A 16647-nucleotide genomic window follows, 5' to 3' on the forward strand; every position below is an offset into this window, starting at 1 on the left:
ATGTTGCGCTATATTTAGCCAACGGCAGGCAGAGACAAGCCTGCACCTGTTATTCGAACCAACTTCTCACGCCCAGGTAACGTCGGCGGCTAGGGTGCATGTTGGAAAAGTAGTCTGGCTCGCTGCATAAGCTTCATTGGCTACTGGTTGCCTATCTGCACCTCGCCTGTTGTCCTGCTCCTTTTTTGCAAGCGTTTCGTGTTTCTCCGCTCTCATTCAAATGTCTCCATATCTATCTCTTCTTCTTCACTACACGCAGTCATATCAATCTATCCCACAATTCGAGTATTTTACCTGCTGCGCCTCTCATCCTCTCTCACCTCCCCGACACCGTTGTGTCTCAATATCAAGCCCAGGGAGCGCCCCTGGTAGAACCTTAAAAGACTACGATGCTGACAGAATTGCTGGGGAGACTGAAAAGAAATGGAAGGAAGAAGGACTCAGCTGCTGCAGTGCATTCGGCAATTTGGTCCTCCACAACTTCCTCAAATGTTTCCCTAGTCAAGTCCAGCAAGCCATTGTCCCATGCTAATCCATCCGGGAAACTTCGTCCGCCAGCGAATGACGCAAACAGAGTTGGCGATATTGGCGGCCTTCCACCAACAAATCTATCGGTGACTCCTTCCAGACTCCAGCGCCCAGGCTTGACGAATCTCTGGGAGAGGGCAAACGAGACTCTGCGGAACGACCCCGATTCCGAGAAAAGGGAGCTGGCCCAAAATTATGCCGAGATTTTAGCCTCGGAACTTGCTGGGCCAGAGTCTGGGCCTATGGACACCGATCCGGCTCATCTCAAACAAGAGATAGTGGCAGAACGTTTGAACGCTAGAGTGGAGATGCTTAGCCATGAGCAACTATCCATCTCTGTCGGAAGCCGCGAGCTTGATATTGAACCCTTGCTTCGGAACGTATCGAAACACATCGTTGCAGCGAGGGACCTCATTAGCAGTGCTGCTGGCGCCGACCCCCACGCCGCCCTAGCGTGTGCCGGTGGACTCGTCATTCTCACCGTCAGTGACGGGCATCCGGACATAATGAAACGAAATTGAAACTGACTTTTCGCAGTTTCTTATCCGCCCATTGGAGCAGAGAGCACACATACTCAGAGGGCTTGAACTGACCTCTTCACTCATCTGTCGATACTTTGCGATGGAGCAGGTTTACCGTTCGAGAGCACGCCTTGAGAGTCTGTCAGCAGAATTGGCCAGAAAGCTTGTATTGGATTTGGAACAAAATCTGATCAAGCTGTACACGAATATCATCGAGTTTCAGGCCAGAGCACTATGCTATCTTCATCGAACCCGATCGACTCGGTTTATTAGAGACGTGTTCAGAGGCGATACATGGAAGACCCTCATTGAAGAGATCGAGAGACTCGATGCCCACTGCCGTGCTTTCGCAAACCTCATCACCGACGAAAAGATTCTCACATTTCTAGAATCTCATTCCGAGAAAGTTGAACAAGTCATCATCAGCATCAATACGCCCCAACCCGTCTCATTCGATCTTCTGCGAAGAAGGACAGCGCTTCTCCGCACTCTGTACGCCTGCCCATACCGTGATCGTAAAGACATCAATCCAGAAAGAGCACCAGGGACCTGCGAGTGGTTCACCGAGCATGGCTACTTCAGCGATTGGATGTCTGCAGTAGACTCGAAGATCTTGCGAGTTTCGGCAGATCCTGGCTGCGGCAAGTCAGTGCTCTCGAGATATTTGGTAGACGAAATCCTTCCAAGCACCTCGTTTCGGACGACGTGCTACTTCTTCTTCAAAGATGATTTTGAGGATCAGAAACTTGCTTCCATTGCGATGTGTTGCATTTTGCGGCAGCTCTTCGAGCAAAACCCTGACTTGATGGACGAGAGAACTTTGGCAAAGTTCGAGGCGGCCGGCGACAACTTATGCAATTCATTTCCCAGTCTTTTCGAGATGCTACTCGAGGCTTCTATGAGAGTAGAGACTGAGTTGATTTGCATTTTCGATGCTCTTGATGAATGCAACGCGGAAGATTGTAGGCAGATCACTGCTGCACTGAGCAAGTTCTACATGAACCTCGGTGAGGGCAGCCGCCGTAAAGTCATCATCACGTCTAGACCGTACGCCCGCATTCAGCGAAGCTTACAAAAGCTCGAGACCTCTGTACCGGCTATCCATCTGAGGGGCGACAGTGAGTCGCAATTGAGAAAAATCTCTGGCGAGATCGGCGTCGTCATTCGCCACAGAGTTAGGAGCATCGCGGAAGCTCGACTACTGGAACCTCATGAGATTGAGTTGCTGGAGCAAAGCTTGTCAAACTCACAACATTGGACCTATCTATGGGTCAAGCTCGCACTCGATTACATCGAAGACCGTCTCGAGTCTCTTACGAACAAAAGTATCCAAGCCGTCTTGAGAAGCGTGCCGGAGAAGCTAGACGGGCTATACGAAAAGATTCTGGATCGAAGTGCGAACAAGGAACGAGCCCGAAAGGTTCTACAAATCATCAATGCGGCGTTTACACCATTGTCCCTCGATCAAATATCCACGGCACTTTGCATCGAAAAAGAGCACAGCAGGGGCTCACAACTCATCAAAGAGCCGACTCATAGGCCTCAGTCATATTTGAGAGAAATTTGCGGGCTGTTTGTGACCGTCGTTGATGGGAGAGTCTATCTCCTTCACGAAACTGCCAGAGAGTTCTTGATCAGAAATTCGGATTCTGTGGGGCTTGATGCGCAAGATGAAAAATACAAATCGACTGGCTACACTCGATCACACTCCAAGAGTCACACTTAGTTGTAGCAAAAGTATGCGTCTGGTATCTCATGAAGAAGGACTTCGACAATTCTGCCGGAACTCACAATGATAAAGGCTCTGAATGGGAAATGGCAACTTATACTTCGAGGTCCTGGGCACGTCACCTCAACAGCATCGATGCAATGGACATCGAATATATTGCAGATGAAACGATGTATCTCTGTAAAACAGCTCTCAAGCAAGATGGACCGCTTCGTACTTCCCACCTCATGCGGAAATACAGACCCCCGAGATGGCATTTCGATATTGGGTTTGACAGCCTGGCGTCGTCTTGTTTACACCTACTTGGCAACGTGCGAGGAGGCCCCTTGATTGTCGCCATAATACTTGGCTTCGACTGGGTGGTCTCCAGGCTGTTGATTAAAGATCCTCAAGCCGGAAGACAGGTTGACAGAAAAGGAATCACAGCCCTATGGTGGGCAGCATGGGCGGGTAACGCTCAAATCACGCGCCTTCTCCTTGAACTATACGATGATACAGACTATGGAGACATTGCTCTCAATGGGGTCCGGAGCACCCCTTTGACAGTAGCAATAGATCACAAGCACAATGCTGTGGCACATGCACTGCTAAAGGATCCGAGAATAAGTATCACCACTCGTTGTCGTGTGCGCCGCATTTGGACCCCCATGCACTACGCGATCGCGGCAGACACCTTCGAACTTTTTCAGCTCCTTTTAGCTGAGGAACGCACTTTTGCCGGCTGGACTTCCGCCGACTTGGCTGATTTACTGACGCACTCTATCAAATAGGGTAGTGCGCAAACTGTCAATCACTTATTCTCTGACAGTCGGTTTGACTTCAACTATTCGGATTCAAAGACTTGGCGAACTCAATTTTGCCAACTTGCGAATCCAATGGAAAAGAATGAACTTCGTCCGAGCTTTTCAGAGGAAGAACGTCTCAACATGATGCGAGTTCTTCTAGAAACCCATCAAGTTGACTTCGCCAAATCCGATCGCGGAGGTAGATCTCCCGTCAGCTGGGCGGCGAGCAGACCCGCCAATGCGGTCATTTTGACATATTTGCTGGACGAGCTCAACCTTGAGCCAGATACTCTGGATAGGCAAGGTCGGAGTCCATTATCCTATAGCGCAGAAGTTTACTGCTACCGGAACATCGATGCCTTGCTACGGACGGGAAAAGTCAATATCAACTCAGTTGACAACGAAGGTCGGACTCCCCTCATGAAGGCGACGCAACTCCAATTTCGGGCGAAGGTCACAAAACGTAATCCCTCCGAAAGAAAATACAAAATGCTGCGCGTCAGCTCGGCAATTGCCACATTGAGATTATTGGATCACGCTCCCGATGTCAATCTTCAAGACGTCGAAGGGAATACGGCCCTGATAAATGCAGCTCAAAACCGCGTGGTGGAGGGCGTTAGAGCGCTGATAAGACACGGAGCAGATGTCAACGTCCAAGACATCCATGGTCGCACAGCGCTAGCTCACGCGGCAGAAAAGTTATGTTTCGAGTCCGTGGAAGCATTACTCAAGGCGGGCGCAGACGCGAATTTGTGCGATGACGAAGGCAGATCACCTCTCTGGTTGGCGACTGAGTCGATGAATCGTTTGCTCCCGAGATACGATATTCATGGTAAGATGGAGAACATGCGTGGTGTCGTTGGCCTTCTACAATCTAGCAAAGGAGAAGATGCCGGATTAAAATCTCATGGAAGGGGTGAGGACTTGGTCAGGAACCATGCTTATGAAGAAGGATTGATCAAGGTTGTGTGAAATCTTTGTCTTAATGTCGCTTAGCAAACTTGGATGGTTTACCCGCATCTTCCTCGTCAGACGAAGACAGAAGTGCTTCATCTTCCAGGGCAAAGTCGTCTAGTGGTATATCCTCCGCATGTAATCTCGTGTACTTCCTGTTTCTATACTTCTTCACAGCAACGACTGCCCCAATGACAGCTCCCGATAGCACTGCAATGACGAGCCCCATGAATACCCACCTCCTCCATCCTCTTAGACAACACGGGTACAAGGACATGTAAATGCCGACGCCCCACTCCATCCATCCCATCTTGCGCCTTTGGTCTGGCTTGAGGCCCTTTCGAACAAGGTGCTTATGTCGTGGGCCAGTCGGGCCAGACTCAATCCTCTTAATTCCGAACTTCGGTACGATTTCCTGGCGGGGATCGGAAGCTGGGTACGCTATGTCTCCCCATCGGCCGGAGTAGTAGAAGAAGGATGTCAAGTTCGAGGATGATGGTGGAGTTGGTGACGACTTGGCTGGCGGATCTAGTCTAGTGACGGTGAAGGACTCTTGATCGAAGTGGTAGAAGTATGCCGAGAGAATGGGGTCCCATCTTCGTCCTTCGTCGCAGTAGTCGACCAATACAGAGTTGTGAATTTGATTGCTAATGACTTGAGTCAGTGCAGGCCTTAGACTCAAATAAGAAGACAAGGAACTCACCCGCGGGTTGGATAGTTGGCATGAGATCCGCGTGCGCTGTAGACAATAGGCTTGACGAAGTTAGCAAATTCTCGTCCCACTAGCTGAGAGACTAAGTAGAGTCACGAACCCTTCCATCGGTCTTTGTGAGGGTTGAATCATCCCACTTGAAAGAGGCGCCATCGACGTGCTGGCTGTAGTAAATTCCAGTGGGCTTCCCATCTTGGAATCGAATCATGTTGTGTTCCCAATCTCCGACATGATCACCAAAGTGCATTCCTGACTGCACCTTCTCGCCCTTAACCATCCGGTTGAATGGTTCTAGAACTTGGCTGATGTTCATGCCCTCGTTGAATGAGTAGAAGTAGAAGTAAAATGCATCCAGGTCCCGCTCTCCCTTCTCGACGAGAACCACAACGCATGGTGTTGCGTTGTTGATTCTGCCATCAGCGTCGGGAGTCGTACCGTGAATCCATTCCGGGTAGCTCAGTGGATCGTCGTTCGATGTGAGAGCTACTTCGTCTCCAAACTTATTGAGTGTTTCCAAGTTGTCCAGGTCGAGATTTGGGATATCCGGGATGGGTTTTCCGTCTAGTGCCGGGAAAGTGTGTTGGATATGCGTCAAAAGGTCGCTAGGCATGTAAGGATCGTCAGAGTGAAGCCAGATGATAGGTGCTACATGTCATATTAGATCTCTCTCGAACTCGAACGCCATCCATAGCATTAGACGTAATATGCCAGCGTCGAATACCTGACTGACTTACCGTGCTGGATGACGTAATCGGGACACCGGAGATCAGCGCCGATCGCCGGCCCGGCGACAGTGGAGCATATCAAGAAGCCGGCGAGGAGACAAAGCCGCTGTGGTGAGAATGCCTGCTTAAAAGCAGGCGCTGAAGCGGCCATCTCATACACAACTTCTCGAAAATTGATAGAGAATCTTGGAGGAGATGTGCAGTTGTTTATCGCAAAACTCAAAAGTGTCAGACATCCTGTGCTTATTCAGCAAATGCGTGCATGCACGCCATCGAAGGCAGCAGCAGCATTGGACGGGAACCTCGGGATCCGGGAGCTGCCCGGAAGGTTCGGAGTGGAGCCAAGCGCTGCAGGCCCCTCCTTTGCTATGTCCGTCTTGATATCCGTCCAACCGTTTATTCCCCACTATGGATGCTCTTACTACGCATCACGGATTCCCGCGGCATTTGGTTCCGGGGACGAGCAATTTGGCGGGTGGTTAGTGGGGTGATGTCACGTAGTAGCATTCCTTCTCTCTTCTTTTTTCCAATTTCAAGTCATTATCGTTTTGCGGGTGGTGGCTGGCGGGTATTGCCGTTGAACAGAGAACATGAGACGTTTAGATTCCAAGTTTCGATGCATCAAGATCGCTTGGCGCTTAGGGTATTTCCGAGGTCCCCGTCGTCATTGGTTTGCGAGTCCCTTGGCTTTATGAGAATCTTGCGATGCGTGTGTGGGTATCAAAACTCACGTCTTTGTCGGCTCAAGACTTCAGAAAGCAAGTTCGTTGCCCTTGAATGAGCCTCCATGTCGCATGGAGATACGCATTGACTCATGTAGTCGGCGATGTCGTTTTCGTTAATCTCAATCGACTTGTCAATGTGCATGCATATGGATGCTAGACGGGAGGCTATTCAGGTCTGATTTCAGGTAGAGCAGACTTTTCGGTATCGCTAATTTCGCGGTTCAGTACGTGTAATTATAGGCGGCTCTCGAGATACGCGGAATGACGACGTAGATCGATGAGAGCGTAGCAGCTGTGCTTGTCGTATTGATACGAACATCAGATCTAAGTTGACTTGGCTTCCCGGTCGGGAACTTTGAAAGGTTGTAAAGACAACAATGAAGCTAAACTAATCTTTACCGAGACCGAAGATCTAAAAAGGTGGTAATAGAGAATTGCTACAGAATGTTTCATCCGATCACACAGAATAAGATGAAGACTTGCAAATCGGCGAATTGCGTATGTCGATCAATTGTTCCTAGAATCTAGCTGTCGTCTGGGTAATGGTGCCTGGCAAGTCTACATCGATAAGCTTTGGATTATCCAGGATCTTCCACTTTCAAACTTGCCTATTTTCCTTCAATCAGGTAGTTCTTCTAGGTGGTATTGAATTCCAGATGGCTCAGTACTTATTCAAAAATCATTTCCTACCAAACTGCAAAGGACTTTACATCGCTGTGTGCCATGCGCTATCGGCATGTGGGGTGATACAGGCTACGAGATCCTGCCGTGCAAACCTCATTATAAGAAACCAAAAGGATGGAGCTTGCTGGTGCTATTGAGGCGGAGATCGCCGTCCATCACCCAGCCCTACCGAGTTCAGCCTTGGCAAACTTGTAGCGTGTTTGTCTGGCTTGTCTCACCCATCCCAGGCTGACTGACAGTAATATCAAACAAGGGACTTTGGTGCGTGCGGTCAGATCCCGGGGCGTCCCCAGATTCGACCCCGGTCTTACAAGGCGTCTTCGCGGAGGGTGCGCCACATACGTTTGCTCAAAGCTCCAACGTGGTAGCAATCGTCATCCCACTCCCACCATCCCTCGCAGAACAAAAGGATCGACACATTATTGGCTGAAGAGAGCTCCCCAAACATTTTTGCTCAATTGACATTCCGGTACTTTGTCGCAGACCAAGCTTCTCTAAGCTTTTTGCGCCATGGGAGGAAGAGACATCCTCCCCTCCTGTGCCACGCGACCAACGAGAGCAAGGTGAACTACCCCCTCAATGGCCAGACAGACAGGCCATTGCAGCTTTTTACAGCATAAGCTGCATGAAATAGCCTGTCACGCCAGTAGTGACCCCGCATAGAATCGAAGGGAGCTGTAGCAGCATTAGGCCGATTCGGGGCGCTCGCATATCACTTCCCTAAGATTAGAGGCGTCGAGAGTCTACCTGATGGCCTAGCTATCCAGGCTTTGTTTCAATGACTTCGCTTCACTGGTCTGCCTCGGTGGCCGGGATGCAATGTGAGATGTTGCCATGATGTACAACTCATACGACCATGCCCGCTCATCACCCTCCCTCCTGAAAGTATGCCCTCCAGCCGTCCCCTTGCTCCCACCAACCCAACCAACACCCCGGCTACGTGCTCAGCCGACGCCCGCTACTTTGAAGTACATGTTGGTGATGAGACAGGGTGATTCAGATGACAGGGACGGCCCCTCAGACGTTGGACGGGTAATTCTGGATATTTAATCTGAATCCCCCTCCCTTCAGACGGCTTGAAGCTATCGAGCAGCACGGTGCAACTGCGTCACTCACGGCAGCCACTTTCTCGAGCGCACAGCTTCATTCCAGCCTTGCACAGGAATTCTCCATCGTGAACCACGTCCATCATGGCGGAACCAGAGAAGAGGGTCGAGACGGACTCGCCGTACGTAGCCCCCAGCCCAATATCCCCCAGCCACCATTCCCGCGTGAAGTTCCTCTGGGACGCAACTTACACAAACCCCAGGATCCACAAAGACGGCGTCGAGCACCACGACGAACGCAAAAAGTCCATCGCGGAACTCACCCAGAACCTCGAGGGCGAGATCAAGAACCCCCTCAAAGGCATCCCCAAAGCACAACTCCTCGAGCAGGTGACAGCATACCACAAAAAACACGACCTTCCCGAAGACATCCTTCCGCTGCTGAAAAAGGGCGCCCTCGTCGCTCAGAACCCAGCACTCTTCGAATCCATCGAGGAGCTCGACGAAGCCGAGAGGGACGCGCTGCGCCAGGAGGTTACGCACCGGTGGAAGCACCCCTGGGCTCTGTATTACACCATCATTCTCAATTCTATCGCGGCGGCTATTCAAGGATGGGATCAGGTAAGCCAAGCAATGGTCGAATCCTTCGCGCACCCCCTCACCATGTCATGTCCATCTTCTTCCCCTCTTATTATTATCCACCTTTTCCCGCTCGGGTTCCCCGCAAATTCCGCATGATCTCCCGGGAGCTTGGCTTTTCTAACGGCGCTGCACCAGACCGGGTCCAATGGCGCCAATTTGTCGTTTCCCACTGCGCTCGGCATCCCTGACACGGCGGGTTCGTCCTGCGGGCCGGTCGCCAACGAGGGCGATTGCGCGAAGAATAGCTGGATTATCGGACTTGTGAATTCCATGCCCTACATCACGATCTGCCTATTGTGAGTATTGACCTGTTCCGAATACCTAGACGAGTGAGAGATGTGCTGACTGATTGCGAACAGCGCTGGCTGGATCTCGGATCCTCTTAATGATCTCCTCGGTCGACGAGGTGTCATCTTCATCGCTGCCATCTTCTCGTTGCTCGCACCCTTTGGCATGGCTTTGTCGCAGACATGGGGACAGCTCGCGGCTTGCAGGTAAGGAAAAACCCCCCCAAATCAACGCTCACCAGCGACATCGTGATGCTCACGGATCCTGCACAGAATGTTGCTTGGCATAGGCATGGGCTTGAAAGAAGTCACAGTCCCAGTCTTCTCCGCCGAGAACTCCCCCACTCTTATCCGTGGCGGCTTGGTAATGTCTTGGCAGGTCTGGACTGCGTTCGGTGAGCCTCAACAGTCCCCCCTCCCAAGCAACACCAAGAAATCTTGACTCTCGCCGATCTCTTGGTAGTTCTCTTGGCGAACTACCACTCAGAAATGCTAATCATTCCTAAGGTATCTTCCTTGGCACATGCGCCAACCTCATCGTCGGTAAGACGGGCGACATTGCTTGGCGCCTCCAATTCGGCTCCGCCTTCATCCCAGCCGTCCCGCTCGTCATCGGCACGTACTTCTGCCCCGAATCGCCTCGATGGTACCTCAAGAAGGGAAGGCATCTCAAGGCGTGGGGATCGCTGAAGCGCTTGCGTAATACGGAGCTTCAGGCTGCGAGAGATCTGTACTACATCCACTCGCTTCTGGAGTACGAGGAGACTATGATTAAGGAGTCTGGGCTCAAGGTCACGAGTAACATGTTTACGCGCTTTGTTGAGCTGTTCACGATTGCTCGGATTAGGCGCGCGACTTGGGCTTCTGGTATTGTCATGATTGCGCAGCAGATGTGTGGAAGTAGGTACCATCCAAAAACAGCTTTGTCTTAGGAGCCGTGGGCGGGACTAACATGCTTTTCTAGTCAACATTATCTCGTTCTACAGCGCAACCATCTTCAAGCAGAGTGGTATTAGCGACTACACCGCACTCTGGGCCAGTTTTGGCTTCGGTTTGATCAATTTCACCTTCGCATGGCCCGCCGTATGGACGATTGATACGTTTGGTCGAAGAACTCTCCTGCTATTCACATTCCCAAACATGTTCTGGACTCTGCTTAGTACGTCGTGTCTTCATGCTAACAAGATATTGCATATAATTGCTAACATGGCCGTGTAGCTGCTGGACTCTGCTATCTAATCAGCGACAGTACCGCCCGCATCGCCGCAGTGGCGACCTTCGTCTACCTCTTTGCAGCATTCTATTCCCCAGGTAAGCAATGTTCAGATCTCACCATTGCTGAATCGTACGAGGCCTACTAACGCCTCAAAACAGGCGAGGGTCCCGTCCCCTTCATGTACTCCGCCGAAGTCTTCCCCCTCTCCCACCGCGAAATCGGCATGTCCTGGGCCGTGGCAACCAACAACTTCTGGGCGTCCGTGCTCTCCCTCACCTTGCCGCGCATGTTGATCGCCATGACGTCCACCGGTGTGTTTTGCTTCTACGCGGGTCTGAACCTCGTCGCCCTCGCGCTCATCTTCCTGTTCGTGCCGGAGACGAAGCAAAAGTCGCTTGAGGAGCTTGATTACGTCTTTGGCGTGCCGGAGCGGACGCACGCAGCGTATCAAGTCAAGACCGTATTGCCTTGGTGGATTAAGAGGTGGATTTTCCAGAAGAAGGGGGCGAAGTGTCCTGATTTGTATCATGATGAGAATTCGGAGGGAGTACCTCGTGGGGAGTAAGATGTTGTAAAGCGAGGGGTCTGGTGCTGTTATGATCAGCTGGATGCTGGGTATGTTAATGTCTACGATTGTAGGTCGATTGTGGGTTCGTGAGTGTGGCAGACGTGGATGTGTCTGCTAGACATCACCCGAGGGGCGATCGCGCAAGGAAGTAATATTGGTGAACCATTATGTCTTCGTTGGTACTCTTTGGTGGGATTCGTACTATACCCTTCGTTACCGATTCTCTACTTTCTTTCCTTAATATGATCTCAATTATCATCTCTATGACCTAAATGAAACTGGACTGTATTCCACCCGAAGGCATTCTAGAGTGTGTAACGGAACTGCGGGTTCGATGTTAGCAAAGAGACTACAACAAATCAGACCAGGTGCACTCACATAAGGGTTCTCGAAATCGGTGTAATCCTGCTCCCCAAGCTCCTTACCCCTCTTCGCTCTCTCCTCCACAGTCAACCCATCAACAGCCATAGCAGCATCTCTCTGCTTATTCCTCCTCACCAACACAAACCGCCACGTCAAAATCAACGCAAACTGAATTCCAAAGCAGATCGCGCACCCAATCGTTCCAGGGGTGTACTTTGGCGCATCCTGCGCCTTGAAGATCTGGCTGCCCACCATGTTACCCACGCAGTACCCGACAAAGGTGAAGCTGGACGTCATGGTGCGCTTGGTGCGGCCGGCAATATTGCTCGGGATCAGGGTCCAGGCGAGGAAGAGGCCGAGGACGAAGGGCACGGTGATGAAGTAGCAGCCCCATTTGGTCCACTTGATTGCTGGGTCATTGGGGAGGAGGGACATGCCGAGGAAGCCTGCGAAGGGGGGCAGGACGGAGGTTGCCATGATCCAGAGGCGGAGGTTGGCTTTTTTGCTGGTGAGGAGGCCGACGCAGATAAAAATTATGACGGACATTACGGATCGGGGGATGTCGATGAGGATGGTTTGGAGGTTGTCTGGAGAGGAGGTTGTGTTAGTGTGGAACTTGATATGAAGCAGATTGAATGATGGAGGCTTGATGAAAGGTCATACTGAAGCCAAAGGAAGTCATGATGATGCTGCCAAAGGTGGTGAGACCGCCGTTAGGGACGGAGCTTAGGAAGGCATTCACGCCGGCGAACCAGAAAATGGGATCGCGACAGCATTCGCCGACCTGCTTCCACTTCCACCCCTTGATCGCGGTGCGATCGTGACCGGTATTGTTGGAGATGATGCGCGCGCTCGCCTAGGAGAAATCAGTTTGGGGTTTGTTACGAGATATGACTGGTTTCTTACCATGTCCTTCTCAGCCTGCGTCAACCACCTCACTTCGGACGGCGTACCAAGGAGGAACAGACAAAGACAGCCAATGGCAGTCGTCAAGCTACCCAAGAACTAAAATGCATGTTAGCAATGCGATCCCCAGCCGTCATTGAGAAGTGCACCAGGGCTCGAGCAACTCACAAACGAAATATACCTCCACGGCTGAGCCCCCTCCTTATGCTGCGTCGACGCGCCGATAGCGTACATGATGAGCGAGGCAATGACCCCAAACCCAGCATTCGCGCTCTGAAAGACGAGAGACCTTGAGGCGTGCTCGCGCGTCTTGTACCACGTGCCGACCAGCAACATGAAGCCGGGCGAGATGCAGCACTCGAACGCTCCCTGCAGCGCGCGGAGAACAATGAGGTGGGTGAAGTTCTGGGCGAAGCCGATGCAGAGGACGATGATGCCCCAGCAGATCATATAGACGGAGAGGGTGCGGCCCATTTTGTAGCGCTGGAGGACGATGTTGCTTGGGAATTCGAAGCACATGTATGTGATGTCTGGATTGTGAAGAGGGTTCAGTCAGGATTATGCTGCTGGAGGAGGGAAAGACGCGATGTATGATGGAACGTACAGAAGATTGTTGTGAGCCAGCTGTATTCCTGGCCCTTGAGTCCTGTGTCTTGGCGAAGACCAAAGATAGCCTGGGTGCCGAGCGCCGTCTTGTCGGTTTGCTGGATGCCGTAGCATATCCACATGAGGGGGAGGAGGTACTTGTCGACCTTTCTCTTGAGCTTGTGGTATTCCTCCTTTGTGTACTGGCCTTCCACGGCGACTGTATTACTATTGTTAGCATCAGAGGTCTTTCGGCCTGCGATATAGCCTGTCTTCAGCGACAGAAAGATGTAAATCTCACCGAGGTCGGTCTCGCCATTGCGCTCGCTGGTGGTGTCGGATTGATCCTGGTCCGAGACGATGGCGATCTTCTTCTCATCCACGGCGGGAGCCTCGATGTCTTGGGGAGAAGACATGTTCGCGATGGTTCTTCAGGGGGAGAACCTCGAGGTTGAAGAGGCAGGAGGGAAAGGTTTAGAGTTCACTATGGATCTCAACGAGGCGATCAAGGCTCCTTTCACATTGACTTGCCTGCTGCAACCTAAGAGATGGCCATAGCTTGTCGACCTATGGAGGAACGAATGTTATATGAGCATCAATACGACGGTGCTATTGCGTGTGTGTGTAGATACGGATATCGGCTGTCAATATCGACTGCCGAAGTGCAACGTAACCCACCTCCCTGAGTTCCCTCCAGTCGAAGAGTCAAGATAAGGATTCCCGCGGAGAGGGTCAGAGGGTAGAGCGAGGTAGGGAGAGAAGAAGATCTAGAGGGTCGATCGCTTCCATTGAGCGCAAAATAGCCGACCGCGTGGCTAATCCTGGTGGGAACTACCGCAGCACGGCAACCAACATGGAAAGTGACAGGGTGATTTGATGCATGATGGCCCTGTGATTTCGCATCGGACGATGGGAAGCGTGGGTCTCTGGAAGCAGTTTGTATTTGCCCAATTACATCCTTAGCATCTCATCGAAATAGACTGTTCGTTTGACTAACGACAGATTAGACACCAATGAAGAGAAATATATCTCTAAGGATGAAGAGGTTGGAGACGAAAAGATTACCGTCGCGTCGGGTAATGATACTCGATGCTGGAGGGGGGAGAGCGAGACATAGCAGGGATGTGGCTATGATGTTCCATCGAACACGCCGCGAAGCCGCATCGCATGTTTGCCGACGAGTCGACGGCCTGGAAGGGATGTTGATAGGAGGCGGGGGTGGTGGTGGTCAAGAAGTTGAGATGCGGGATGATAAGGCGGGAGAGGAGCAGGGCGGGGCCAAGCCCGATGTTAGTGCTCCCCCTTGCCGGCGAATTGTACGAAAGGCCGGATCTTGAACTTTGGTTGATATAATGCGTCACTGTGCGTCGCTGGAAAGAGAGTCAACCAAGAGGCTAAGACATACAAACGGCTTGGTCAACCTATGGATCTTTTCCGGGCGCCAAGCTATTCACATGTATTGGGACGGACTTTTTGATATCCCTCCCCTGCTATTCCCTGAATCCCTGAATCTCTCCCAGCGGGAGGCGGGGGAAGCCGGGGTTGTCTTATCTTACCTATCTTACCCCAACTGCGAGCAAGGGGAGGGGGAGAGGAGCCGAATGATAACAGATTATGGTCAGATTCCGTGCTCTGTCTGCAGCTGGAGGCCGAGATACCATGGTCAAAGGTTAAGTCATTGTTCTGTTTGTCTGAATTAGCCTATCCAAGTTTGGGCCTCAGTCGGATGTTGTTATTGGTCAGGGCAGGTGAATTTCAAGATCTTGTGATTCTATAGACGCTTTGCTTTGCATTTGTCGTCCCTGTTAATGCTCTACACAGCCTTGGAGGCACGCGACTTGTTATCGCGATGGCGCCTCTCCTTGGCCGCTGATTTCCTGCGCTTCATCCACGACTGGTTGAGGTCTCTCCGGTTCTCCCAGAACCACTTTTGAAAGTCGCCTCCGGGCCCGCTGCTGCCCTCGGGGTCGGCGTTTCGCTCCGCATTCAACGTCGCCTCAATCTCCTCGCGGGTCTCTTCGTCGTCCTCCTCATCCTCTTCGCCGTCGTGACCGATAGCCCAGAACGGTTTCGTGTGGTTGGGGTGCGCTGTGTCGGGCGTGGGTGCAGCGCTTCTAACGTTGCGCCACTCGACGTCTTGTGCGGTGAACGGGGTCATGGGCATTTGGCTGGATGCTGCAACGTCCACGTCTTCTTCGATGTCATCGCCGCCGCCACCGAAGAAGCTGAAAGGTTGAGCTTCTTCGGCGGGCTGGGTAGTTTCCTTACCATCCTGCTTTGGGCGCTTGTAGAGAGCTTCCAAGGGATGAACTTGGGCCGGGGTCGATGGTGGTATCTTGATGGTAAGACTGGCGTTGGAAGCGGCGGATCTGGGCCGCGATGCATCGGCGGCTTTGATTGCAGATAGCGGACTGTCAAAGTTGGCAGGGACAGAAGTCTTGGTAGTTTCGACTACCATCTCTTCGTCCGAGTCGGAGCTATCATCGTCAGACGACGATGATAAATCGCTGCTACTGTCTTCATCACCTGCAGCCTTTGGCGTTTGCTTTGCAGGTGTCACCGGCGCCGCCTTAACATTTTGTGTAGCCTTGACCTTTTCCGTGACATTGGCCGGCTCTGGCTCCCCATCTGAGCTCTCGTCGGATGAAGTATCCTCGTCAGATGAACTGCCGCTACTGCTTGTAGTATCGTCGTCCACGGGTGGAGGCGTAGGAGCCTTGACCTTCTTTGGTGGCTTGGGACTCTTGGATTCGAGGACAGGTGCCGTGGCTGTTCTCCTAGTCTTGGATGGTTCGATCAGGTTCCCTTGGGTGTCAACCCATCCTTTCCCTTCAACAAACTCGGTTGTGAGGTTCTCGGTCGGCGCAGGCTTGGCGGCCTTGAGGAAGGTAGGGAACTTTGTCGTCTTCTCGAATTCGTGGATGACAACCTCCTTGGCCTTCTTCCTGCGTTTCTTGCGATCGCCCTCGTCCTCGGGATCGGTAGCCGCCGGGAGCTGCTTAGATGGCAGCTTTGTCTTGAGCAGACATTCCTCCCTGTCTGTGTACTTTGAGCGCTCCTCGCGCTTCTTTGTCTTGTCCTTCTTTTCCTTCTTCTCTCCCTTTTCCTTTTTGCTCTTCTTCTCCCTTATCTTAGCCTCCTCGGGAACGGTCCAGCCCCGCTTGACCTTGCGATCGCGAAGCTCGACGCCCTCGAGCACATTCTCATCGCGCTTCTGCCTCTTCCTCTCCTCCTTTTCCTTGGACGACTTCTTTCGCTTCTTGCCAGTCTCTTCGCTCTCAGCCACTGGCATGTAGTCCTCGGCAGGGCGGGCCTTATCGATGCGCATCTTGGAGCCTTTCAGCACAGCGCCGTTCAGCCTCTTCTTGATCTTCTCAGCGTCCGCCTCGGGCACGTCGACGAAGCCGTAGCGCTTGTCGGGGAAGGTTTCAATGGTGTGGAAAGAGATATTTCGGGCGTTTGGCACGATCGCAGCTGGGATGACGAGTTTCAAGAGGTCCTGGTCGAAAGGAGAGATGTGCAACCTCGTGTAGGCGCTGCTGGTGTCGGAAGGCCCAGCAGGATCAGAAGCAGTCGGAGCAGCACTCGGGGGCATCATTAGATATTACCGCACCGCAGGAAGAGGGAGCCGCGAAGGAGCAAACGTTGGACGGTGATTGACCGTCGTTGCC

General features: G+C 52.1%; 7 protein-coding genes across 7 annotated transcripts; 4 read left to right on the forward strand and 3 right to left on the reverse strand.

The window, feature by feature from the left end:
- Nucleotides 1–389: 389 nt before the first annotated feature.
- Nucleotides 390–2775, forward strand: CPAR01_00245 (uncharacterized protein; the record flags this gene model as incomplete). The annotated part of the gene is made up of 2 exons (XM_060484538.1): nucleotides 390–1010; nucleotides 1066–2775. 2 exons carry the CDS (start codon nucleotides 390–392, stop codon nucleotides 2773–2775), a joined length of 2331 nt encoding a protein of 776 aa, XP_060355395.1.
- Nucleotides 2776–3704: 929 nt separating this feature from the next.
- On the forward strand, nucleotides 3705–4535 carry CPAR01_00246 (uncharacterized protein; the record flags this gene model as incomplete). Its single annotated transcript, XM_060484539.1, has 1 exon — nucleotides 3705–4535. The coding sequence occupies one exon, from the start codon at nucleotides 3705–3707 to the stop codon at nucleotides 4533–4535; it is 831 nt and encodes a 276-aa protein (XP_060355396.1).
- Nucleotides 4536–4545: 10 nt separating this feature from the next.
- Nucleotides 4546–6105, reverse strand: CPAR01_00247 (vacuolar protein sorting-associated protein 62; the record flags this gene model as incomplete). Its single annotated transcript, XM_060484540.1, has 4 exons — nucleotides 4546–5164; nucleotides 5221–5270; nucleotides 5330–5874; nucleotides 5964–6105. 4 exons carry the CDS (start codon nucleotides 6103–6105, stop codon nucleotides 4546–4548), a joined length of 1356 nt encoding a protein of 451 aa, XP_060355397.1.
- A 2448-nt stretch (nucleotides 6106–8553) lies between these two features.
- Nucleotides 8554–11119, forward strand: CPAR01_00248 (uncharacterized protein; the record flags this gene model as incomplete). Its single annotated transcript, XM_060484541.1, has 9 exons — nucleotides 8554–8591; nucleotides 8673–9030; nucleotides 9187–9347; nucleotides 9411–9545; nucleotides 9612–9733; nucleotides 9846–10238; nucleotides 10303–10497; nucleotides 10557–10649; nucleotides 10713–11119. 9 exons carry the CDS (start codon nucleotides 8554–8556, stop codon nucleotides 11117–11119), a joined length of 1902 nt encoding a protein of 633 aa, XP_060355398.1.
- A 264-nt stretch (nucleotides 11120–11383) lies between these two features.
- On the reverse strand, nucleotides 11384–13392 carry CPAR01_00249 (major facilitator superfamily transporter; the record flags this gene model as incomplete). The annotated part of the gene is made up of 5 exons (XM_060484542.1): nucleotides 11384–12072; nucleotides 12149–12341; nucleotides 12392–12490; nucleotides 12560–12921; nucleotides 12996–13392. 5 exons carry the CDS (start codon nucleotides 13390–13392, stop codon nucleotides 11384–11386), a joined length of 1740 nt encoding a protein of 579 aa, XP_060355399.1.
- A 597-nt stretch (nucleotides 13393–13989) lies between these two features.
- CPAR01_00250 (uncharacterized protein) lies at nucleotides 13990–14313 on the forward strand (the record flags this gene model as incomplete). Its single annotated transcript, XM_060484543.1, has 1 exon — nucleotides 13990–14313. The coding sequence occupies one exon, from the start codon at nucleotides 13990–13992 to the stop codon at nucleotides 14311–14313; it is 324 nt and encodes a 107-aa protein (XP_060355400.1).
- A 476-nt stretch (nucleotides 14314–14789) lies between these two features.
- Nucleotides 14790–16574, reverse strand: CPAR01_00251 (uncharacterized protein; the record flags this gene model as incomplete). The annotated part of the gene is made up of 1 exon (XM_060484544.1): nucleotides 14790–16574. The coding sequence occupies one exon, from the start codon at nucleotides 16572–16574 to the stop codon at nucleotides 14790–14792; it is 1785 nt and encodes a 594-aa protein (XP_060355401.1).
- Between the last annotated feature and the right edge of the window lie 73 nt (nucleotides 16575–16647).

The sequence above is a fragment of the Colletotrichum paranaense genome, assembly GCF_030867605.1.
Source record: "Colletotrichum paranaense strain IMI 384185 chromosome Unknown Scaffold_1.1, whole genome shotgun sequence".
Lineage (NCBI taxonomy): Eukaryota > Fungi > Ascomycota > Sordariomycetes > Glomerellales > Glomerellaceae > Colletotrichum > Colletotrichum paranaense.